Below are 22,173 nucleotides of genomic sequence, written 5' to 3'. Positions count from 1 at the left end.
CAAAGGATGTTGAAATTGTAAAAGGATATCTCCCTCATTATTTTTTCTCAGAAGATGTTAGAATTTTCCCAGGGGAGGGAAGTGAATATTGGCAGGCAGCAGCTCTGAGTTTAAATTAAGCTTTTGCTGTGTGACTTTCAAACTCGCTTAACTTTTATTTTTAGTTTTGTTTAGTTTGTAAACTTTGTAAAATGAGGATAGCAATAACACTACAAGGGGAACGTAAGACTTACATAAGAATGCATGTGAACATACTATGTAAACAAATATACTATACGAACACATAGCAGGCACTAGATAAATATTTCTTCTGAAATCATCTAAAACAACCCCTCCAATTTAAGATAGAAGAGAATTAGAAGGCGCAAAAAGGTGACATAACTAAGCACACAAGCTAGAGGATGAGAAGCCAAGGTTGGAGCTTAGGCTTCCCATTTCCTGTCTAGTGTTCTTCCCATCTTCTGCTGCTCTGTTAATTAAAATCCAGTGTGCTCACCCATCTGGAGTAGGACAGTCCATTTTGAATCCCTGGCTTCATCATTCCTGGAGTTGAAAAATCTTGGAAAAATCTCAACTTCTAAATAGTTTTGGCATTTATTGTACAAGAATTTCAGAGGCTGTGATGTACCTACTAGTTGCTACAGTGGCCCCAAGGGACACAAAATGAGCGGAACATGATCCCTGACCTCAGGGAATTCATAATCTTCCTAGAAAGCCTCATACGCAATACAAGCAAAACAATCAATTTGTTGGAGATAGAGATGGTGAAATGAAATTCTTCTGCTTAATGTTGGGGGTGTCCCATCCAGCCCGTCTAAGGAGCAGTCACCACCCTAAAAGTCACACTCTCACTTCCACAGCATTTGCTTCTTTATCACAGCCTATAAAGAATGTTCAGGTGATTTTCACCGTCTTCTGTGCTTTCCTCAAATCACTCCACAGCAACCCAAGATGACCCACCTTCCAGAAAGCACACTCATGAATTTGTTCATTCCTGCTTCTCCTTTTTTAGAATCTAGTGCAGACATGACTTCAATAACTCTTTCTAAATTTACTTATGCACATGAATTTTGACACTGTCAAATTTTACCTTTTAATTGCTTTAAATTACAAATCTATTAGAAAAAAAAGACAAGATTCTTCTCTTTTAAAAACTTTTATTAGGCATTGCTAGATGATGTTGCACGGTGTATTGCACACATCATGGGAGTAAACAGCACTCCACAGGAACCATACAACAAACACTTCATACAGTGACAATCAAAATAGTTGATTCCCATTATATTTTCATCCAAGTAGAGTGAGAGTCATTACATCCTTCTGCGAGATCTGATCTCATAATTAAGATTAACCTTCCATTCTAAAACAACCGATCAAAAACAATAAAAAAGAAAGCCCAATCACAACAGAAGGCCATAAGGACATTAGTGAAAGTCTAAAATTAGATGCCAAAATATTTCAAAGTATCTATTTTGAAAGACTTGCCCCTAAAATTCGTTGGATCTGACACTTGGGTTGCCTATACTGGGTTGCCGGTAGCAAGCGAGACTGCATTTAATAAGAAGGAGCAGTACACTGATACATACCCACTGAAAATTCTTGAGGTAATAGATTTTTAAATTTCACTACTTAAAAAAAAAATCCGTTAATTTCCAGGTCCTGTCCAGCAGGACATATCTGTTGGCAGGAAGATTCTTTTTCTTTTTTTTTCTTTGTCTAATATTTACACATATTTGCATATACAGCCTGTGTCTTTGTCTATTCTAAGCATATGATTTATTTTAATTATTCATCATACATTCATCAGGAAAAGTTGAATTATATATTATGGTACATAAAGAATAGAACAAAAATAAATTTTTGTATAAAGCTAACACAAAAGGCAAAGACAAAGAAGAACAAAATAATATATTGTACAAAGTGTTTTGGTGTTGATACAGATCACTGTAAATGAATAACTATATGTAAATAGCAAAACCATGGTTCTTCAGCGTCTGTGTAGAAGTAGATTACAGATCCCATATTTCCAAAGACGAGTTGTAGAGAGCTGCTCAAATTCCTGAAGTATCACATAATTACATTTCTTTTTTAATGCTCTTCGTAGTTTTATCCTAATTGGAGCTATAGATACAAAGACTGACAACCATTCCAACTTCTGTTTTAAATTTTAGTAATCATTGTTCTTTTGTGGTTTAAAAACATATTTCAATTATAATGGCTTTAATTTATTGTTTAATATGTTTTATATTTTAGCTTAAAAATGAACAACAGATTTAAGAAAAATACATCGGCTAACCTGCAATTCTACAATACAGTGGATTAAGATAGCAAATGCAGCCTATATACATCTCTAAAGATACGCTGTCTCATCAGGACTTTAAATAGAGGGACCAAGGAACACTCACAAAAAATATATGGCTCTTTAGATAAGAAATAAAGCCAAGTGAAAAAAATAAGGCACTAATAACATATATAAATGTTATATACTCTCATCACACAAAGCACCATATGAAAGGTTAGAGGGACTATACATTAGTGCTATTGGAAAATGGTAATAAAACCAGTTTCTCTGGCTTTTATTCACCAATTTCTCCCTTTCTTTTAAGTAATGAATACATAAACACTAAAGTGGGGGAAATTCTATATTATGCTAAAAGCACAATTCATGGAACTAACAGCATAGACTACTCATTTGGAAATAAGAAGTTGATTACTATAACAATGTAGGAAATTAAGGTCTGTCTTTTGCTCCTTATTTTCCAACATTTTCATCTCAACAGAATTTTTTTTTCACTTCCAATTTTCTTTCAGGGATTTCTACATGATACTCATATCATCTATTTTCTTATTTATTTCTACCTGCTTCTTTTAAAAAATAAATTCATAATGTTTCCTTCTACTTAGTTTTATACCAAAATTAATAACATGGCTAATGAAATGTAAAAAAAGTTTAAAAATAAAATTACATAAATATTTTCTAATATCATTGAAAGAGTAAAGAAAATCTCTTTTCAACTAGACTCATTTTAAAAATAAAAATATTATGACATTATTTGGAAAGTGACTACAAATTTTACAAAAAATGAAAAATAAGCAATATAATGAAATGATGGACAAGAACTGGTACAAACTACTAATGAAAGTCATTCATCTTAAAATTTAAAAAATCACTTTTCATTTGCTACTGTTCATGAGAATTTAATTAAAATGAGATATGGTCTGACAATTCAAATAAGAGATGAGAATTATTCCATAAAACTGTAATTTCTAAATATACAGTTATAACAGATTAAACATCCAAACCTTTTTTTTAGCAACTTACTCTTTGTGAAAAAGAGAATGTGAATAATTTAATTGTCCCACAGTTTTGCAATAGCTATACCTATACATAAATATATCTGTCTCATAATTATGTCTTATAATCAATTTTGTTTAAAACAGAAAACAACTAACTGTTGTGGCCTCTTAATAAATAATGTGTTAACATACCTAACTTTAACACTACTGTTTTTGTATTCTTTCTACACAAAATTATTTCTGTGACCTCTCAAAATTTACTATTGAATAATTGCTTTCATAAGCAACAAGATTGTCAATTAATTTTCATATTAAAAATCTGTAACAGACTGTCCATGTCAAGATAAATGAATATATATATATGTATACATATATATCAATTATTGTTCTAGGTTTCATATGAATTATAAGGTTGATTTACTTTTTTCAATGCCATCTAAAAAATTTTAATTATGATAAAAATGATCAAATACCAAAAGTAAGCTGTTACCATATGGAACTTAAAAAAAAAATGTGTCTTAGAAAGAGAGTTTATAGCCAGCTGCTAAAAAATCATGATACTTTATCTGGAATTTTTTTATAAAGGAACATATAACATGATATTTATATCAAATATTAGGTAGTATTTACTTGAAAGGAACCATGAAAGTACATGTGAACACTGAGGATATATTATGTTAATGAAAATGTTATTTTAAGAACTTACTGGATTATTGAGACTATTTCTCGAGCTGGGGCATAAGGTGAACACCTGAAAACTTTGTAGGGAACCAATGACTGGCAGCACAGTTTGCTAGCTATAAGGAAGAACTCGAAGTGACATGATTTTTGTAATTTTGGGGGCCCTGTAACACCTGTTTGACTCTCTCTTGAACTTTCCTATATTATGTACTAAACCTATGTTAAATATATCTTGAGTATGGCTTATATCGAAATCATATCAATGAAAAAGTTGAATATTTGCAAATGACAAATGGTTTCTTTAGATAGGGCTAATGCCAGTTATAGTCAATATGATCTACTTTAGATTATCAAAAAGTCTAATATGTTCACAAGGTATGAATCTGTGGTCGAGTCTTTATATACAAATATAACACTATATAAATCTAGCCCCTAGCCCAAGCTGTCAAACTTTTTGCTGAAACATAGATGATAAACCATCTTTTTGGCCATTTTGGATGAACCATGAGTGACTTGAAATCACATTGAATAAATGTCCACATGTGTTTTTTGTCCAAATAATATGCAAACACAACAGTGACCTTACAATATCCATGAAGCAATTTCTGAAGCTTGGATTCAGAGTATCTTAGGCTCTATAATCCAACTGATGTGTTCTCATTCATTTTACTTCTTGTCAAAGAGCTAGCAGAGTTCTCCAGCTCCTATTAAGTAGAGGGACAGTGTTCCGGGTACTCCTGATACATTTCAATTTACAGATAAAATAAACCAAGGTAAATTATGTCCACTATCATTGCTAAATTATGGAGTTCTTTCAGTGCTTGAATTTAATTTCATTAGAGTCAAAAGAGTTAATGGTGAGACAGAATTAATTCCACATTTAGCCAAGATAGGAAGGAGACTGAAGAGGGGAGGAGCAAATTAACCAGGAAATCTAAAAGAAAACAGCCACTTGCTATTGAAGTATGAAAATATCACTTCACAAGGGAAGAAAGCCATTTAATATTAATGATGCAACAGAGTGACAAAAAAGTGGGACAGTCCTAAAACAATATTTTCTATGCCAATAAGTCTGTATAACCTAAGTGATGCAGAGTTAAATACACCTAATAATTTTTTTATAAGTTAAAAGGAAATGGAAACAAAAAAAGCAGTGGCAATCTTTTGTGTTTTAAAAAAATAAGTTATTGCATTTTAAGACCATATTGTTATTCTCAACAGTCATTTCTTTAGTCAAAAAAAAATAAAGTTTATAATATATATAATCACATGCTTCTAAAATTGGCACTATACATGGGGATCTATAAGGTATGTGATATAGAAAGGTTTCAGCTAATGCTCCAAAAGAACTTCCTGCTTCTTGGTTATGAAATGAGTACTAGTTCTATCCTTAAAACTACAGTTACAAAAGAGTTCCACTACATATCTCTTTTAAAGATTTGCATCATTGGTTTGCATCCAAAAGCTAACATTTCACAATTTCGAATACTCCCCAAATTTTGGAACTTTGATTTTGTTCTGATGACATCTTAATGCTTCTGTAAAATTATTTAAGTTTTATTAAAGTAAAAATTGTGGATATACATATGAAAAATGAGATTTTGGAACTTATTTTCCATAGGAGGAGGAAAATGTCATAATTAAGCTACAAATATTTGAAAAACAAATATGCTCAAACTGGCTATTGGTGGTAGTTTTGATTTACTTTGTTTCTAGTCAGTGGAATTTCTTTTATAGATTTCATAAAATACAAAAATGCAGTTAAATTTACAGTAAAATATTTTTAACAAACATTCCAACTAGCTTATTAGGTAATGTTTACTAATTTACTAGCTGTGTTTTAGCTTCTGATACCAATTTCTAGGATTACTATAATTTCAGAAACTTGGCTGCATTTTTTCAGGTATATTTTACTTGTTTTAAATTTTCAGTTTTAGATCCCACCCCTCTTCCCTTCCAAATTTAAAGAGGTGACATATATTTGCTAACACTGTTATTCTGTCTCCATCAAAATATATGTAATCAGTTTTTTTTAATTCTATCAAATTAGTTAAATGGCACAAATATTTTAAAGTGCATTATTGAATTTTAAGGCTCTATTTATGATAGATATTAACACAAAACAATAGAGCTGACCACAGGAAAACTTAATTTTCAATATTGGGATAGATTTCAGGCACAACAAATATGAAAGAATAAGCATGATCCAATAGGAAGACTCACATTAAGGCATGTGTGCAGCTCGTTTATAAAATTAAAATCTAAAATGGCTTTTGGCATGAATTTTTAAAATTTTGGTACTTAATGAAGTACATCAACTAATATTATTTAGGCCACTAACTTTTTTTAATTATGAATTTAACAGGCAGGATAAAAGCCTAATGTTAAAAATGACTGTATTTGTTTAATGAGGAAGAAGCTGGATCGGTGTTGGCAGATGTACTCTAATTTGACAAAGGTCGGGAGGGAATGCTGATGCTTTGCACATGTCAGAGTGAGTTTTCACCCTCTCCTGTCTCTCTCCCTCTCTTTTAGTGAAGAGAAGCTAGAGTATCAGAGGAGTAGAGAAAAATGAGGTTGGGGAGGGCCACCAGGGACTGGGAGAGATTACAGTGATTTGAGAGTATTTTAAGGGATCCATGGGCCATCTATTTGAGTGGTAGGACTGAAAGATAAAGGCTCATCTGGGGCCTTAGGACTCAAGAGATGGGGGTGGCACAGAACAGGAAATCTCCCGACAGGCACCACTGAATCCTGATACCACAGCAGAGAAAGTACAATTACAGGTATCAGGTTGTAACCTGACTGGTGTTTAATTATCTTTGATTGTTTTCCTGTCTGTTCTACATTAAGGATACAATAGCACCTATCAGAAAATCAAGGTGGTGGCGACAGGATGCTGCTTGTACCAAAAGGTCTGACCCCTCTCTTGTTAATGTCACACACAGAAGTTCTAAGGGAATTGCTGGGAGTCACTGTAAAATGAATGATTCATGTTATTCTACAATTTATAAAGCATCCCAACAAACCATCAAACCTCACATACAGTCTAATATATTTTTCTGTAGACAACTGTGGTCATTCCTAATTGCCAACATATTGCCTCCTATTTTTCACAATGCCATATTTAAGTTCCTTTGTGGAGCAACATGCATGAACATGGATAGCGTTAAAAAAAATGTGATAAACATGATCAATTTGGCTATTTTATTTAATTCCTCAAGTTTTACAACTAGGCAATCCAAATATCAATGCCTCTTTCTCGGATATCTTATAGAGATCTCATTACATTTTATTTTTATTGGAATAAGACTTTCTTGTATGCATCTTGGCAAGGTATTTATTTGGCTAAGCAAACAGGGGGAAAATTATCCTGCAAGAGATGCTTTTCGTTAAAAATTATGCACTTCTACATAGTCTTTCTTTTTCTCTAAGATAAAGGTCTCAAATGTACTACCTCTATGATACCATTTACTGAAAATGTATTAAAATTTTATTACAAATATTTTATGAAAACCAAATTTAAAAACTTATGGGAATGTTAACACAAAGTGACAACCACATATTTAAAGGATCTTCACTGATGCTTTATATTAGAGAAGCAGTAAGAATCTCGATGTCCACTCCAGAGAGGACTAATTAAATAAATTAAAGTATAGCCCCACAATGGGATATGTAGTATTTTAGCAAAGAATGAGGTAAACCTATTTAAACTGTTAAGAAAAGATGTCTACCAATAAATAATAAAATGAAAAATAATCACAGGACAGTAAGAATATTATTATTCTATTTTTTTAAACTGACACACATAGACACATACACGCACAAACACTTATTTGTATATTTGTAGAAAGTGTGTGGAAGGACACATACCAAATCATTAACAGTGGTTACCCCTAGAAAATAAGGGGTGGGTTAAGCAGAGAAATTTTCATTTTCTAATTCTATATGGTTTGATTTTTTAAAAATAAGGATATATTAAATTTACAATAAAAGCATTTAAAAATGACAGGGTTGGATAGATATTTATTTTATGTGTATGCTTCTTTCTCTAGTTTTTAGAATTCATCCCAGAAGTTACTCTGGTTTTATCTTCAATGTTGGCACTAACATATAAATAATCCTTTTTATTTCCTTCTCTTTTTAAGATCTTGATGCCACTTAGTTAAAAAAAAAAATCACAAATAATGAAGTTACTAATGGGGAAAGACCTAATATATAGCGACTTTTAAAGAAAAAAAATGCATACATTAATTTTAAAAAATCTATGCTGTAGAAAAAAAAAATTCTGTGCAACACAGTGCATGCTAGCTTAAGCATTGATGAAACAGATATCACTTTGTAATTTGAAAACTGGAACATTTCCAAATAATATAAAAATATCTCCCAAAGATAAGTTATTCAAAAAAAGAATAAAAATCCCTGAGTAGGCCAAAGACAACAGATACAATAACCTAAGAAAATAGAACATCTAATAGACCAGAGAGTGTATTATTTAGCCAGTTGGTATATATGTTTATGGCATATATATTCATATACATTAATAGAAGTATTATATATGTATATATATTATACATAAATGCATGAATTCTGTATACATGTATAATATTTCTATGGAAATATTATGTATACATACATAATATGATAGTATACATAAACATATCCACTAGATTTAGAATCATCGTATTCACATATCACCAAACTAACAGCTATGTCTGGGAAAGACGAATTTACAAAAATTAAGCACTTTATGACAGAATTACTTGGATTTAGGCTAGAATTTCCCATTCTCTCAGTTTCAATACTAGAGCATGTGGAATAGGCACTGAATAAATATTTGCTGAATGAATGGATGTATGGATGGATGAATAGAAAGTTGATTTTGTGAAACTAGAGCACATCTCTTTTTCTTGTACCATTTTATGCTTTAGAAATATGCCATTACAGAACCATAGCCTCCTCTAACTGGAAGTAGTTCAGTCTAGAAACTATAGTACAGCTATTCTGAGTGGTATTCAGAAAGAATGCAAGTATGTGGGCTTGTTATCCACACAAGTAAACCTCACTATCGTGTACTTTTTAGGTCAAATACAAATGATAAATGTTCTTATACTCTGCAGCCCAACAAAATACACTATCCACGTTAATGCATGTTTTATTACATAATCTATTTCAATTCACTCAAGGTTGCTGTCAAATAAATGCTACATCTCTGAAGATAGCTAATATAAGGATTTAGAAACAAGTTTACTTGTTTTTTTCTTATTTTTAAAGACTTCTCAGCTTGGTAAAAATTCCTGAAAATATTTCCTTCATTTTTATTTTTTGTTTCTATCTTTAAAAGCAGTTTATATGTTAGGTAAACCCACAAACACAAAAGTTTTGTTTTCAAATTACCCCACCATGAGAAGATAAAGCACATTATTTTGCATATGAGCAGTAAACATAAGAAAAATCCTTCAAAAACTTTTTTATAAAAAAACTTGAGGACGAATTAAAAGGAGAGAGAAAGAAAGAGGAGAGGTGAGAGGGTAGGGTACTAAAGAACATCACACCTGGAAGGAGAGTAGAATTATCTGTAATTACAACTTCGTTAAAAAATTAGCCGAATAGGGGTTTTATTTTTATTTTTTATTTGTAAGGCTTAAGCAATTTTCTCTATAGCAAATTTCCTATTTAAATTAACTAATTTGCCTGAAGGGTTTATATACATAGTAAAGCATCCCTTTTTCTTGTATCATTTTATGTATGCCAAAATATAAGAAATCTGAAAAGAATGAATGTTTAGGCCTTGAGAGTTTCCTAAAATCAGTCTATTTTGTCAGTTTATAAAGTTTGATGATCCTTGTGGTAACATTGCACACATTTCTCTTTCTGTGTGTGTGTGTGTGTGTGTGTGTGTGTGTGTGTGACAAAGATAGCAAGAAGTCCAAACGAATAGGTCAACATAGAAGTAGCCTATTGTCTACACTGCTTTTTATTTCTACGTTACCAAATTATGCCCACAAAAGAACCATCATCTTTAAATATGTCTATGAAAATGTGGAAAAATAGTGTAGAGGCATGGGACTTGATAAGCACAAGGTTATTGGGTCAAGTTTTAATACAGATATTTACACACACACATTCACACCCCTACACATACACTTCAGTAGCTCATGATTTTTCTCATTTAGTTTCATTATTTCCCTTTGGACACTGAGATTTTTAACAATTATAGCATCTGAAGAATGAAGGAATTACACTGCTTGGGCCACAGAGGAAAACAGGGGTATATGATGGGTGAGCCTTTATTTTCTAAAAAGTGGCCTTTTTTGTTGGTACAGGTGGGACTTCAGCTATTCACACCAAGTCTCATAAGATGGGCTGGAGGAGGATTCAGATACAAAGACAGTCCAAGCAATGCTCAGGAGAGGTATGCTCAGACAATTCTGAGGATAACTGGTTCTTAATTAAAATATTTTCTTCTAAGACCCATTAAGAAGGTCAGAGTTATGATACAGATGTTTATAGTGTATGAAAGTGACCATTTTTTAAAAGCAGCAATCTGTATAAGAAAAGGACAGGATACCATGTTGGGAGTGCACCGGAGCTAGCCTTTGTGGTCTGTAGAGAACCACAGTGAGATGAGATGGTCAAGGTTCCTCTCCATGTTTTTCAAGACGTGACTCACAGATGGTGCGCCATTCTGTATAACTCCTTCACGGACCAGTTTAGTAAGATGAAATCACCCGCGTTTCACCAGTGCATACCTGTCCGTGATCGTTTTCTCTGTTTTTTACAAAGGCAATAGATAGGAAATACAAATAAACCTAGGAGTCAAAAAAAAATGCTAATTAGGAGAAACATTTAGGCTTATATAGCTGAAAAATTTCCATTTTGCAAATGATTTACAAATAATCATTATTTAGCAACACATGAAAATGAAAAGAGGGAAGATACCTATACTACGAAAAGTATTTACTTCTATAAAATTTCATTTTGTACTATTTTTCTTTAGCCTTCACCTCTTTTTAACAGTCTCTGCAATACCAGTTTGAATATGGAATAATGTTTTCTATCAAAATGTCAAACCTTAGGTTTAAGTCTCATTATCTCTAGTCACATCATTTGCACACTATAATAGTCACACCTCAGTTTCAGGCGCAGCTATCTGTTACCTAACAACGTGGGCTGTGGAGCCAAATATCAGGTTCAACTCCTAGTCCTACCACTTATGAGGGCCTGGGAAGCCTTAATTTTCTCAATTGTAAAATGCAAATAGTAATAGTATCTACTTCATAAATTCCAACTCATTTTAGAGACTTACAGATCAGTTACTTTATAATTCTATCGTACACATGAAAATTACTTGCTAAACAGAATTTAACATGTGCAAAATACTTTTATTAAGGAAAAAAAATTAAATTCCATCTACTACGTGGAACAATCATCAAAGTATAACATCTATAACATTTAATTTAATGTTCTCTAAAGCAATGGTTCTCCATGTGTGGTCTCTGGACTAGCAGCATCAGTATTACCTGGAAAATTTTTAGAACTAGAAATCCATGGACCCTTATACTGAATCAGAAACTGTGGGGAGGAATCACCAACCCATGCTTTAAACAACTCTTTGGTTTATTCTAAAGCATGCTAGAGTCTAAGAACCACTGCTTTAAAGTATATATTTTAATATACTTGTATGGCTGAAACTATACAAATCACTGATACATTTTCTATTTGTCAGTGCTCAAGTATGTGTTGCATATATGTTCCTACACACATTGGTCTCTTTTTCACCCAGGGCGCCTTTTCACTCAAGGTGTACCGGAATCTTTTTTCTTTGATGCTTCCACCTGAAAAATCTGGGTTCTAGTCCACCAGACTCTATTACTAACATTCTAGTTTTATTAATATTGGTATCAAAAGGGGGTTAATAATGATTCATAAGATATATGGATCAAAGTGTCCATAGATTGAAAATGTCTCACCCATATACATTCTCTGTGACACATGCACCTCTGAATCTGAAATCATATGCCAATTGTCTACCTAAAGCAAGCATGGAACAGATATCATGCCCACTTAATAACAAACTCACATTATTACATTTATGTTCATACTCTCTCCATGGCACTCAAAGGATTCTAATCTCAGATATGTTAAGGATTTCTTACCGATTACAACTGCTATGGCCCCTAGTGCTAATCCCAAGACCAGGATTAGAGGTGCAACAAATAATTTTCCAGCTGGAAAAAAAAAAAAAAAAAAAGGTAAAACCATTTAAAGAGACTTAAAATGAATTTACCCAATAATTTCAGCAATTTTTTTTTTAAGTCTGATTACAATTAAGGCAGTATTTCTCTAAAAAAACATATCAGGTATAGAACTAATATACATATGTAAGTTTAGTAAGTTTATTGAAGTACTGGACACATCGGTCACATAAATCTCATTTATTGAGCAGTGATTATAAGCAAGAAAAACCAGAGCTACTGGATCACTTTATTCTACTAGGACCATTCATCTTTGTGCTTTTCCTTTAGATTTCTTCCATTTTCAATTTTCAGTATTCTGAAAGATTAAGAAAGGAGTGGCACATTCTGAGTTGTGTCTCGAAAATATAGTTAGCTCACAAACTAACTATGGAGAACTAGTAAGTGCTACAGAGGGCTTCTGCCCAAACCGACATCCGAAAAAATGAATTTACTTCCTGAGTGCAAAGAAAACTAACAATATGAACACCTAATAAACTGAACTACAACTGGTATATTTCAGTACTATTGTTAGAGAAAACTACCAATAATGAAAATGAAGCATTTTTCCTCAGTCACTTTTATTTGAAACACCATTCATTGAATAATCTGCCTAGTTCTTATTAGGGAGATGTCTCCATGTCAGAGGCTGCTGTTCATCTTTAAATCTCTGGTCTCTCTTATTCTCTGGGAGCAGAATCTGTAGCTGGGCGCATGGCCACATGGCATTTATACCACGTTTCCCATCTTCTAGCTGTGAGAGAAGAGCAGGCCCTTTCTCTGCCTTTGTCCAAGCACATTTGGTGGCCGCAGTCCCAAACTGAGGGAGCAAACTGGGTTACATCACAAAAGGACAGAAAGCAGGAGGGCTTGGCTATAATCTAACAACTAACTCTCTTATACGGCAGAAGAAGGTAAGTTTGTGATGTACAGAGTAACCCCTTTTTCCAGCCTTATGTGCAGATGAGAGAGGTGGGAATCACTCCACTGGGAGTTACGGTCTGAAAGGAGTTAGAGGCAGCTGTGCTAGAAGTGGAAAAATATGTGTGGGAAGGCTAGCTTATCTTAAAGCTAACTGCTCCCTACTTTGTCAGGTTTGTCTGACACACACGTGTACACACACTGAGTAGAAAACAGGCCGAAAAGCAAACTATAAAAAGCCGACCATATAATTTTAAAATAAAAACAGAAAGACCTTACAGAGAAAATACTTCCCTACAGACAATGTCTATGGGCCATCCATTCTACAGGCTGTTACATAACTCGACTTTTATGACCTGAGAGGAAGACTCTAATGGCATCTAGTTAAGTGGTGAGAGGACCCAAAGAAAATGCATCCAAAATATTATTAGACAAATAGGACAGAAAACAACTTCCCATATTTAAGAATGACTAAACAGAAAAACAAAAAGGAAATAAATAATGGTCAAATAAAATAGTACTTAAAAAATAGAAGGAAACATCTTGCCATATCTTGCCAAAATGGCATTGAAGTAGGAAAGAAAAGAACAGTGCATAAAATTGAGAATTTTGTGTTTTTAGGTTGTTCTCTGTTTGTATAGACTTATGAATAGGTTATAGTTCAAAACTTAATTCGGAGTTCGTTTTCTCATGGTAGTACTGTTACAAATAGGAGCTAGACTCTCTAGCTGTCCCTCTACAGTCTATTTAACTAATAAGCAGATATTGGTTTTATAATTATAATATGTAGCATATCAAACAAATGAGCAGAAAAACACTGCAAATCATTAAAACCAATCTTGACTCTATTAAATGCTGTTGGCTATGGAAAATTTTGTTTAAAGTTCAGTAAGGATATTTTTATGGAGATCATACAGATTTTAGAAAATGACAGCACTGGTTTCCATAAGTGAATTAAAAATATGTATGTTCTAGTTTTTACCTGAAAGAACTATTATCATGAGCACCAGCTTCGTTCTGATAAACCATCATATGATTCTAGAGAGGGAATTGGTTTGCAATAACAATGAAGTGATGCAGGGCTAGAGAGAGATATAAAGAGATTTTCATGAAGTAACTAGGCAAAAGTAGGTAGAAAGGGGGAAATGTGGAAGATGTTAAAAAGTACTGCATGTGCATAGGAAACACTGCCAGAGAAAGAAAGAATGGAATTCTTTATGATGAAAAGAGAGGAAGAAATCTTACAGTACATACATTCTAGAGGAATAGGGTGCTATTGGAAGAACTATTAAGTGAGGAGAACACTTCATCCCAGAAAGGTGGTGGCCTTGGGCTACAGCAGGAATCTGTGCTTATATCTGTATAGTTATGTATGAGACTGTGTGTTGCTGAGGATGAAGAGGGAGGTAAAAATGTCAATCCATAAAAGCACAGCACTTGGATATTTAAACATGGGTTTATGTGCAGTGAGGGCATTTGATACTCATTTAGTTAACTGTTAGCTATTAGTATTAACATTAATACAATAGAAAAAATATATACAATGACATCAACTATACAGATACAACGGAACTCTATTATGGGGATTCTGAAACATAAGGATATTTTTAATTGTACTGCATATGCTTCCTGAATAAATGGAGGATATCAATATAAAAATAAATATACATTTTCTCTCATCAAGTGGCTGACAATAGAATTTCAGAAAGTTAAAAGACTAATGACTTCACATGTCTGCAGTATAATTAATAATTTGTTTTTTAAACAAAATCTGCTTGCTCATAAAAGGTCCTGCTAACAAACTTAAATTTTAAATTTTAAACCCAAACATCTTCCTCCTGTTTGGGGGTAAAAGCTCCACTAAGAATACCTCATAGGTGCTCAGAAATTGCCATGGCTATTACATTTCCAAGTTCTAGTCAGTTGGATACTCACCACAGACCGATCCTCGCACTAATCTCCTTAGATGAGGTCTCTCTGGGAGGTAGCGATATTTGCATCCAAATATACTGAGGTTTGACGTGTGGTCTCCAAAGAAACGGAGCTGGCGGTATCTCTCCCCACATCGATAACAAAAATTAGTGTTACATTGTGAACAGGTCATATGGTCACATCCTTCAGTTCTCTGGATGTGAATCTGGATCGGCAAACAAGGGAAAAGGAAGAAAAGGTTATTAGAATTTTAAAAAGTAAAATCTACCCAATGTTATGGAACAACACTGAAAGCGTCTCCAAAATGAAAGCTTACATAGCATTTCTGAGGCTGTCAATTTGCTTAAAATCACATTATCCAAGATGATATTTGTATCAAATACTTCACGTGTGCAACACTCAATAACATTTCAGGCACTCGTGCTGTTGGCTGATTTTGATCAACATACAAACACATTCTAAAGAAAACTCACATATCTTTCTAGACATACACCTAGCTCGATGGTTAGAAGGTAATTTAAAATGCTGTGAAAGTATATTTTGTTTATGCTATAATCATAAAGAACAAGATGGCTTGGGGAATAAGTGGAATTACAGAGTATTCCTTAAAAGCAAGGATTGTATGAAACTTCTTGTGAATAAACATTGAGGAATAGAAAACTCTTTTGTGGCAGGAAATGATAACAGTTATAAGTGTATTCACAATGCCATTTTAGTTTCCAACTCTAATATCATTTGCAAATATGTTTATGAAACTGTTTGCACCCTGCCATCTGTGCAGCCTAAGTATCTTCCTCTCTATTGCAGCAGTCAAGTAACATGTAAATATAGTTTCTCCCATACCATAACAAAGATTTTACTCTTGAATAGCCCACCATATACCCAATGTGACAGTCACTGTCTCAAGCACTGAGGCTGTATTATAGTCAAGGTTCTACTCTTTGAGATATAATTGGATACGTGATTCAGAATCCTCAAAGATACTCATGAACTGGAGCCATATTTCATTCAAGTATGTGCATGATTTGTTTGTTAAGTGAGCACTTATGCAAGAAAACACATTTGCTAAAGAAAAGATTTGGTTACACTGACAAACTCACGTGATCAAAACAGGACCAAATAAAAACAGTCTTCTCATCTCATTACAGAGTAGGCACTTGCTATGTTTAAGTCACATCTCACTTCTCTTGATCATATATATACTTTTATCATATATAATACATATGATATATATAAGATCTTTGTTTAGAAAATTTATTTAAATGTTCCAAATACCAGTTGGCTACTGAGAATTTCTACTCATGATGTTGTTGGGACGAATGTGTCAGTGACTGTTTTAATGCAACTGGGAACTTCACAATTAATGCATGAGTCCAATCCTCCAGGGGTGACTTGGCTCTTTTCAGTAGACATTGGCCACAGTCCACAGCTTGATGTATTTCTTTTGAAATCATGCTTTCCTTCCGTGACACACAGTGTGGCTCCCTGAACTTTTGCAGTAGTGCAGTTTTAAGTATTTTTTTAAAAAACTGTACAACGATTATGGAAATGGGATAAAATGATCCAGGAAAAAGATCTTTAATGTAAAAAGATAAATTAAAAGTTTGAGAGAGAAAGAAAACTATTTCAAAATATAATCTTATTTTACAGGTTTTGAGAATAAAAGATTTTAATTTGCTAATTCCAAATCAATGTAGTATTTCAGTTTTAGTGATTAAATAACTAAAATTTTAAATTTTGTTTAAAATGAATTTTAAGGATTTCTGAGGCTGCTTTTAAAATAACAAAAGATATTAATCATAATAATGGTGAAAGTTATGTGAGCAATACATGTTTATGAAACCATCCACCTGCCTGCTTATCTATTTACATATCTATCTATGTATCTATCCTTCCTTCCTTCCTTCCTTCCTTCCTTCCTTCCTTCCTTCCTTCCTTCCTTCCTTCCTTCCTTCCTTCCTTCCTTCCTTCTTCTCTCCCTCCCTCCCTCCCTCCCTCCCTCTCTTTCTTTCTTTTATCTATCCTGTCAGTCAGTCTGTCTGTCTGTTTATCTGCCTTCCTGCCTGCCTGTCTACCTATCTAGAAAGCTTCTAGGTGATGGTGACAATATTGAAGCAGAGGGCAGCACATTACAGGCAACACAATGACTGGCACACAGCAGGTACTTAATATATGATAAGTAAATGAATCAAGAAAGAAAAGTTTACTAAGTGTCTGGCAGGGTATTAGGCATTCAAGGTTGTAGGTTGATTGTAGGTTAAATGCCAGTCCCTCCCAGTGGCTGATTCTTGGCAGGCAAGCGTTGGCCACATAGGGAGGTTGAAAGAACCTGGGCTTTGACTTTAAAAAGCCTTGTGTTTAAATTCTGCCTCCACTCGCTGTATAAAATGAAGTCATTTGACCTCTCTCAAGCATCAATTTAGACAATATTACCTATGTGAGAATAAAAATGTGATAATACACGCAGAGTACCTAACTTATCATTTGGAACACACTGAATCAGATGAATATAATATTAGTTCCTATCTATCCCTTCCTTTTTACTCACCTAAAAATGTGAGAAATCAAATACCTGGGCAATGTAACTGTACATTCCCTGTACAATGTAACTGTACAGTCCCTTTCTCATTTCTTCATATGGGTAATTCTTAGGCAGATGCTAGACCAGAGAGTACCTTCCTAGACAGGCAAGGGCAGGCTAGAGGGCAAGTGCACTGAGCACCTGGAGTCAAGGGTTGCTAATGAATTGTTATTTTGACAATAAAGGGAAAACTTAATTTTCTTGCTATTGGCCAACCCATCTTTTAAATATTACTTTGAAATTTTTTCCCCTTACCTGACAGTCTAATCAGAGCAGATCCAGGTTGTGGGACCCAAAGGTTATTTAATTTTAGGGGTCATCATTAAGGGGATGAATGTAAATTCCGAACACAATAAAGACAGGTCTAAGAAAGGACTTGTATAGATGAGGGTCACTGAAGCTTAAGCTCTGTAGCTTCCTGGTAAATCCACCTCTAGTCCAGCATGATCCCCCTTCAGAACAATTCTGAAGACCGATTACTCTGCCCACATCCATTTAGCATAGTAGATGGTGTTCAGGAGTAATGTAGGCCAAAGGCCCTACTAGACCCTGGAACTATTTCTGATCCTTCTTTAAATCACCTGAGCACTAGGAGAAAACATGTTGAGAGAGAACTGCTGAGCACCCAAAATAAAGGTTACTCTATCATACATTTTTGTATATTGTACTGTATATTGTATTTTTGTATATTGTACTGTATATTGTATTTTTGTATATTGTATTTTGTATATTGCATTGGATCTTATAATGGAGACAAGAAAATTTAACATTTTCTGGTCATATAGCATAGTGTTGTATTTGACCTATAAAGAAAAAAGACTAATATTTGTTTAGTGCCCATTATGTGCCAAGTATTGTACATAGATTAGCACCTTTAAACCTCATAACTGCACCATGAGATTGGCATTCTTACTCATAACCAGAGCTCAGGAAAGTAATCTGCTTGAGTGAATGGAGAAAGGGTTTTGATTCACATCTGTTTCTTAATTATGCTAAGCAGACTTTTATTATAAACTTAAATAAAAAAAAAGCAGAGAGTCGATCATATTTATTGTTGACAGCACAATCTTTGCACTAGTCAGGCAAACATGTCTGCTCTCCCACACAAACCATCTCTGAGCTTTTTTTGCTTGATTTTGCTGTTCTCTGGGCCAGTTCATGTTCTTCCTTTAAAATAGTATCAAAACATTTTTTTTCCTGCAAGAAGGTTGTTCCAACAAATTAAATTTGTTACCGACATTTCATTTGCACCCAAATTTCACATACAATGTTCACTGTCATTTTATATGTCTGTAATATTGTTTCATTGGGTTCTAAAATCTTTATGAGTGAAAATTTATTTTTTTCATTTAATTGTGAAGACTAAAATCTATAGTCTCTCTTAATAGTCTTTCCTTATTCTAAAATAATATTATGAACACACAAGGCAACTAAAATATTATTGGTATAATAATATTTCTGCACAAGAAGTGATCAAATTCCAGGCTCTGACAATATTCTATAGTAACCTCGTACATGGCAGAATTATGCACTTCTATAGATTAATTTGAATACCTGACACACATAAAGGCAATGATTTAATCATGAAAAGATGATTTCATAATTTACCAATCGTCGAATACACAGTGCTTCCTTTAATACTACTGCAAATACATCTTGATTATATATGAATATATTATAACTTGGTATTAACAGAGAAATGAACTGGCACATGGAAGTTAACGTGTAACAGGAGACATTACTTTTCGGATTTGCTAAGCAAGTTGTAATTTTGAGCTCCGAAAACACCCAGGGGATAATAAATTTCATATACTAAATGAGTTCCCTGTGTACATAATTTAAGATCAAATTCTAACAATGCCATCTTTGTTTATTTTTAAAACAAAGTCTTAAAATGTAGGTTTAAATTACATTTAAATAAATTTCATATTATCTATCAAATAAGCTGTTTTGATTTTTTATTATAGCTTCAAAATATCAGTTTAGCTCTGCTAAAAAACAAATGAATCACTCAAGTGACTATATTAGAATCAGTATTCTGTTTTTACTTAAGAGATAGAGATAGTAGGACAGATGAGATATTCCTAATCCACTGGATTAAACTGACTACTCACAAACCTCAACCATCATTTGGTTTATTATTCACAGGGTTTCTTTTCTCCATCTACAATAAATAAGGATGACTTAAGGAGTTGAACCTTTAAACACTAATGTTGCTTATATCTCTCTATATTTATAAGTCATGAGATGAATATACCAGATATTTCTTTAATAAGAGTTTTGATATTAAGTCTACATTGTAGTGACAGAAATAACATGAACTGTTTTTGAGCCTGTGCTCTTCTGCCTAGGACATATCAACATTTGTAATAAGAGATTATTCATAAAAATCATATATATTTTTAGTACTTGCCCTCTAAGTTGTTTACATTTAGTTTAGTAAAATACCTACAAAAAGTATCTAAATATAGAACTAGAATTCAGTCTTTTATACTCATACAGATTCTACTTAATCATAAGGTGAAAGAATAAAAATGAACTGCTCAATACCCAACCCATTTTATAATTACATCAGTACATAACTACCCACAAGTATTTATTTCCACTTTCACCAAGAAATGCAAACTTATTTTATTCTTTTTTTTAAGCTTATTGGGGTAACATTGGTTAATGCAATTATATAATTTTTAAGTGAACATTATAATTTGACATCTGTATATTTATTCTATTGCATGTTTACCACCCAAAGTCCAGTTTCCTTCAGCTACCATATATATGATCCCCATTACCCATTTCACCCTCCCCTTACCCTCTTATATTAGACCCCCTTTACCCTGTCTACCTTCCCCCTCAACCACCCTCTGCCCTTGGTAACCAACCACTCTTGTCTATAGTTATTTTAGTCTTTAAGCAGGAAATGGTAACTAAGTTAACTATTATATATTACTGTCACCAACAAATAATTTACTTTATGTTTAAAGTATTTTTATATACATGTTTGCCTCAGTAGCTTTTGCCTCTGGAATAATTGATTAGAAGCAATAAAAAAAAAAAGTCTCAGGAGTAATGCTCAGTTCCTCACTTAGCTCACTATACCAAGTCTCCATAGCATAAGGAATTTAAAAATGTAAACATACACACAAAGCCTTCAAAGATCTGGTAAAAAATATTATGAACCTAAAATTCTTGTCCAACTATAAGATTAATATACGAGGGCAAAAATAAAACCATTCCAGAGATGCTAAGACTCCTCTGCGCCTTTCCTGGGGCCATGACTCAAGGAAGCACTTCATTTAGTGAATGTAAAATTCAAAGAAAGATGATGCTAGCACATACAAAAACTGATGTAAGACATCTCAGGGAAAAAGCTAGAAATGATCAGTTCAATTTAGAACAGGAAGTCAGTTCATTTCAAGAATGTCTTCCAAAAATAAAGGAATATATACCAAGCAATAAAATTCCTCGGGAATTAAGTATTAACATGATAAAGTGGGTATGTCTACTCTCAGGAAGGAAAAAAGAAAAACAATGAGAATTTTCAGGAACAACTAAACAAAAATGCACATAAGTTTCAAATTTGAGGTGTAATAAAATATGGCATTACTGGTAGGAAACATGGATGCTGGGGGCATTTTTCCCAGAAGATGTGATCTTAGAAAAGGGAACGTAATTCTAGTTCCATCATTACGTGCTCTTGATTATGTAAACACCCAATTAATTTTTAAACATTAAAATCATCCTTTTGAAAAGTGTTAGATAGTATGTTAGAATAGAATATGAATGTTATTAAATTTGACAATATAAAAACAAAGTTATAGTTTACAGAATACGGGAAATGGGAAGAAGCAAAAAAATTGTAGAAGAGCTAAATCCTCACATACCAACTAAAATTGTTAAAATATTGAATAAAAGATTAAGTACATTATTTAAAGGTAAAAGATAATCACAAGAAGAATTAAAATAATAACCATTAAAAATTGGAAGCAGAAGAAAGGAAGAAAATAGATAAGTAAAATAAACCCTCATTTCTCATGTCAGACTAAAAATGGTTGCCTTTATTATGGTAGACTATATTATAAAAAATAAATAAGATGTTGATGCCAAAATTAGTTGGTGTCCTCTGCTTTATCAACTTTTTAAATACAATACTCTGATAACTTTAATTGTCCTCCAATGTACTAGTTTTCTTTGTTATAGGAAATTTCACACATATTTCAAGTTAAGTGTTATGATTGGTGTTTGATAACAGAAATTCTTTGAAGAGTAGAGAGTACTGTCCTATTCTTATTTCCCAGGGTAGAGCTTACCACAATTTAGCCCCTACTTTTCTTCCTTTTTCTTTACCAAACTTCTCTTGACCACATGTCGCATATTCTCAGAAATCTTCAGATGTCAGTCTTACCATCCTTCACATTCATCTTCACCTCTTCTCCGCAACTGTACACCACGTAGCCTGCCAATAGTTCAGGTATCTCCCCATCCTAATAAATCTTTCCTTTAGTTCCACATGACCTTCTAGCCAGT

At 33.2% G+C, this 22,173-nt stretch overlaps 1 protein-coding gene across 1 annotated transcript in view; it reads right to left on the bottom strand.

Annotated features, from left to right (window-relative positions):
* Nucleotides 1-1,140: 1,140 nt before the first annotated feature.
* RNF217 (ring finger protein 217) overlaps nucleotides 1,141-22,173 on the bottom strand; it is a 110,009-nt gene continuing 88,976 nt past the window's right edge. The window contains exons 4-6 of the mRNA XM_016161340.2: nucleotides 15,072-15,273; nucleotides 12,138-12,209; nucleotides 1,141-10,790 (exon numbers count right to left, since the gene is read on the bottom strand). Coding sequence (XP_016016826.2) covers nucleotides 10,717-10,790; nucleotides 12,138-12,209; nucleotides 15,072-15,273 — 348 coding nt within the window. The 3' untranslated portion in view covers nucleotides 1,141-10,716. The remainder of the gene's footprint in view (nucleotides 10,791-12,137; nucleotides 12,210-15,071; nucleotides 15,274-22,173) is intronic.

Source organism: Rousettus aegyptiacus, unplaced genomic scaffold (genome assembly GCF_014176215.1).
Source record: "Rousettus aegyptiacus isolate mRouAeg1 unplaced genomic scaffold, mRouAeg1.p scaffold_m13_p_1, whole genome shotgun sequence".
In the NCBI taxonomy this organism is placed as follows: Eukaryota; Metazoa; Chordata; class Mammalia; order Chiroptera; family Pteropodidae; genus Rousettus; species Rousettus aegyptiacus.
Note: the sequence above shows the minus strand (reverse complement) of the source record. Positions and strands in the feature narration are given on the sequence as shown.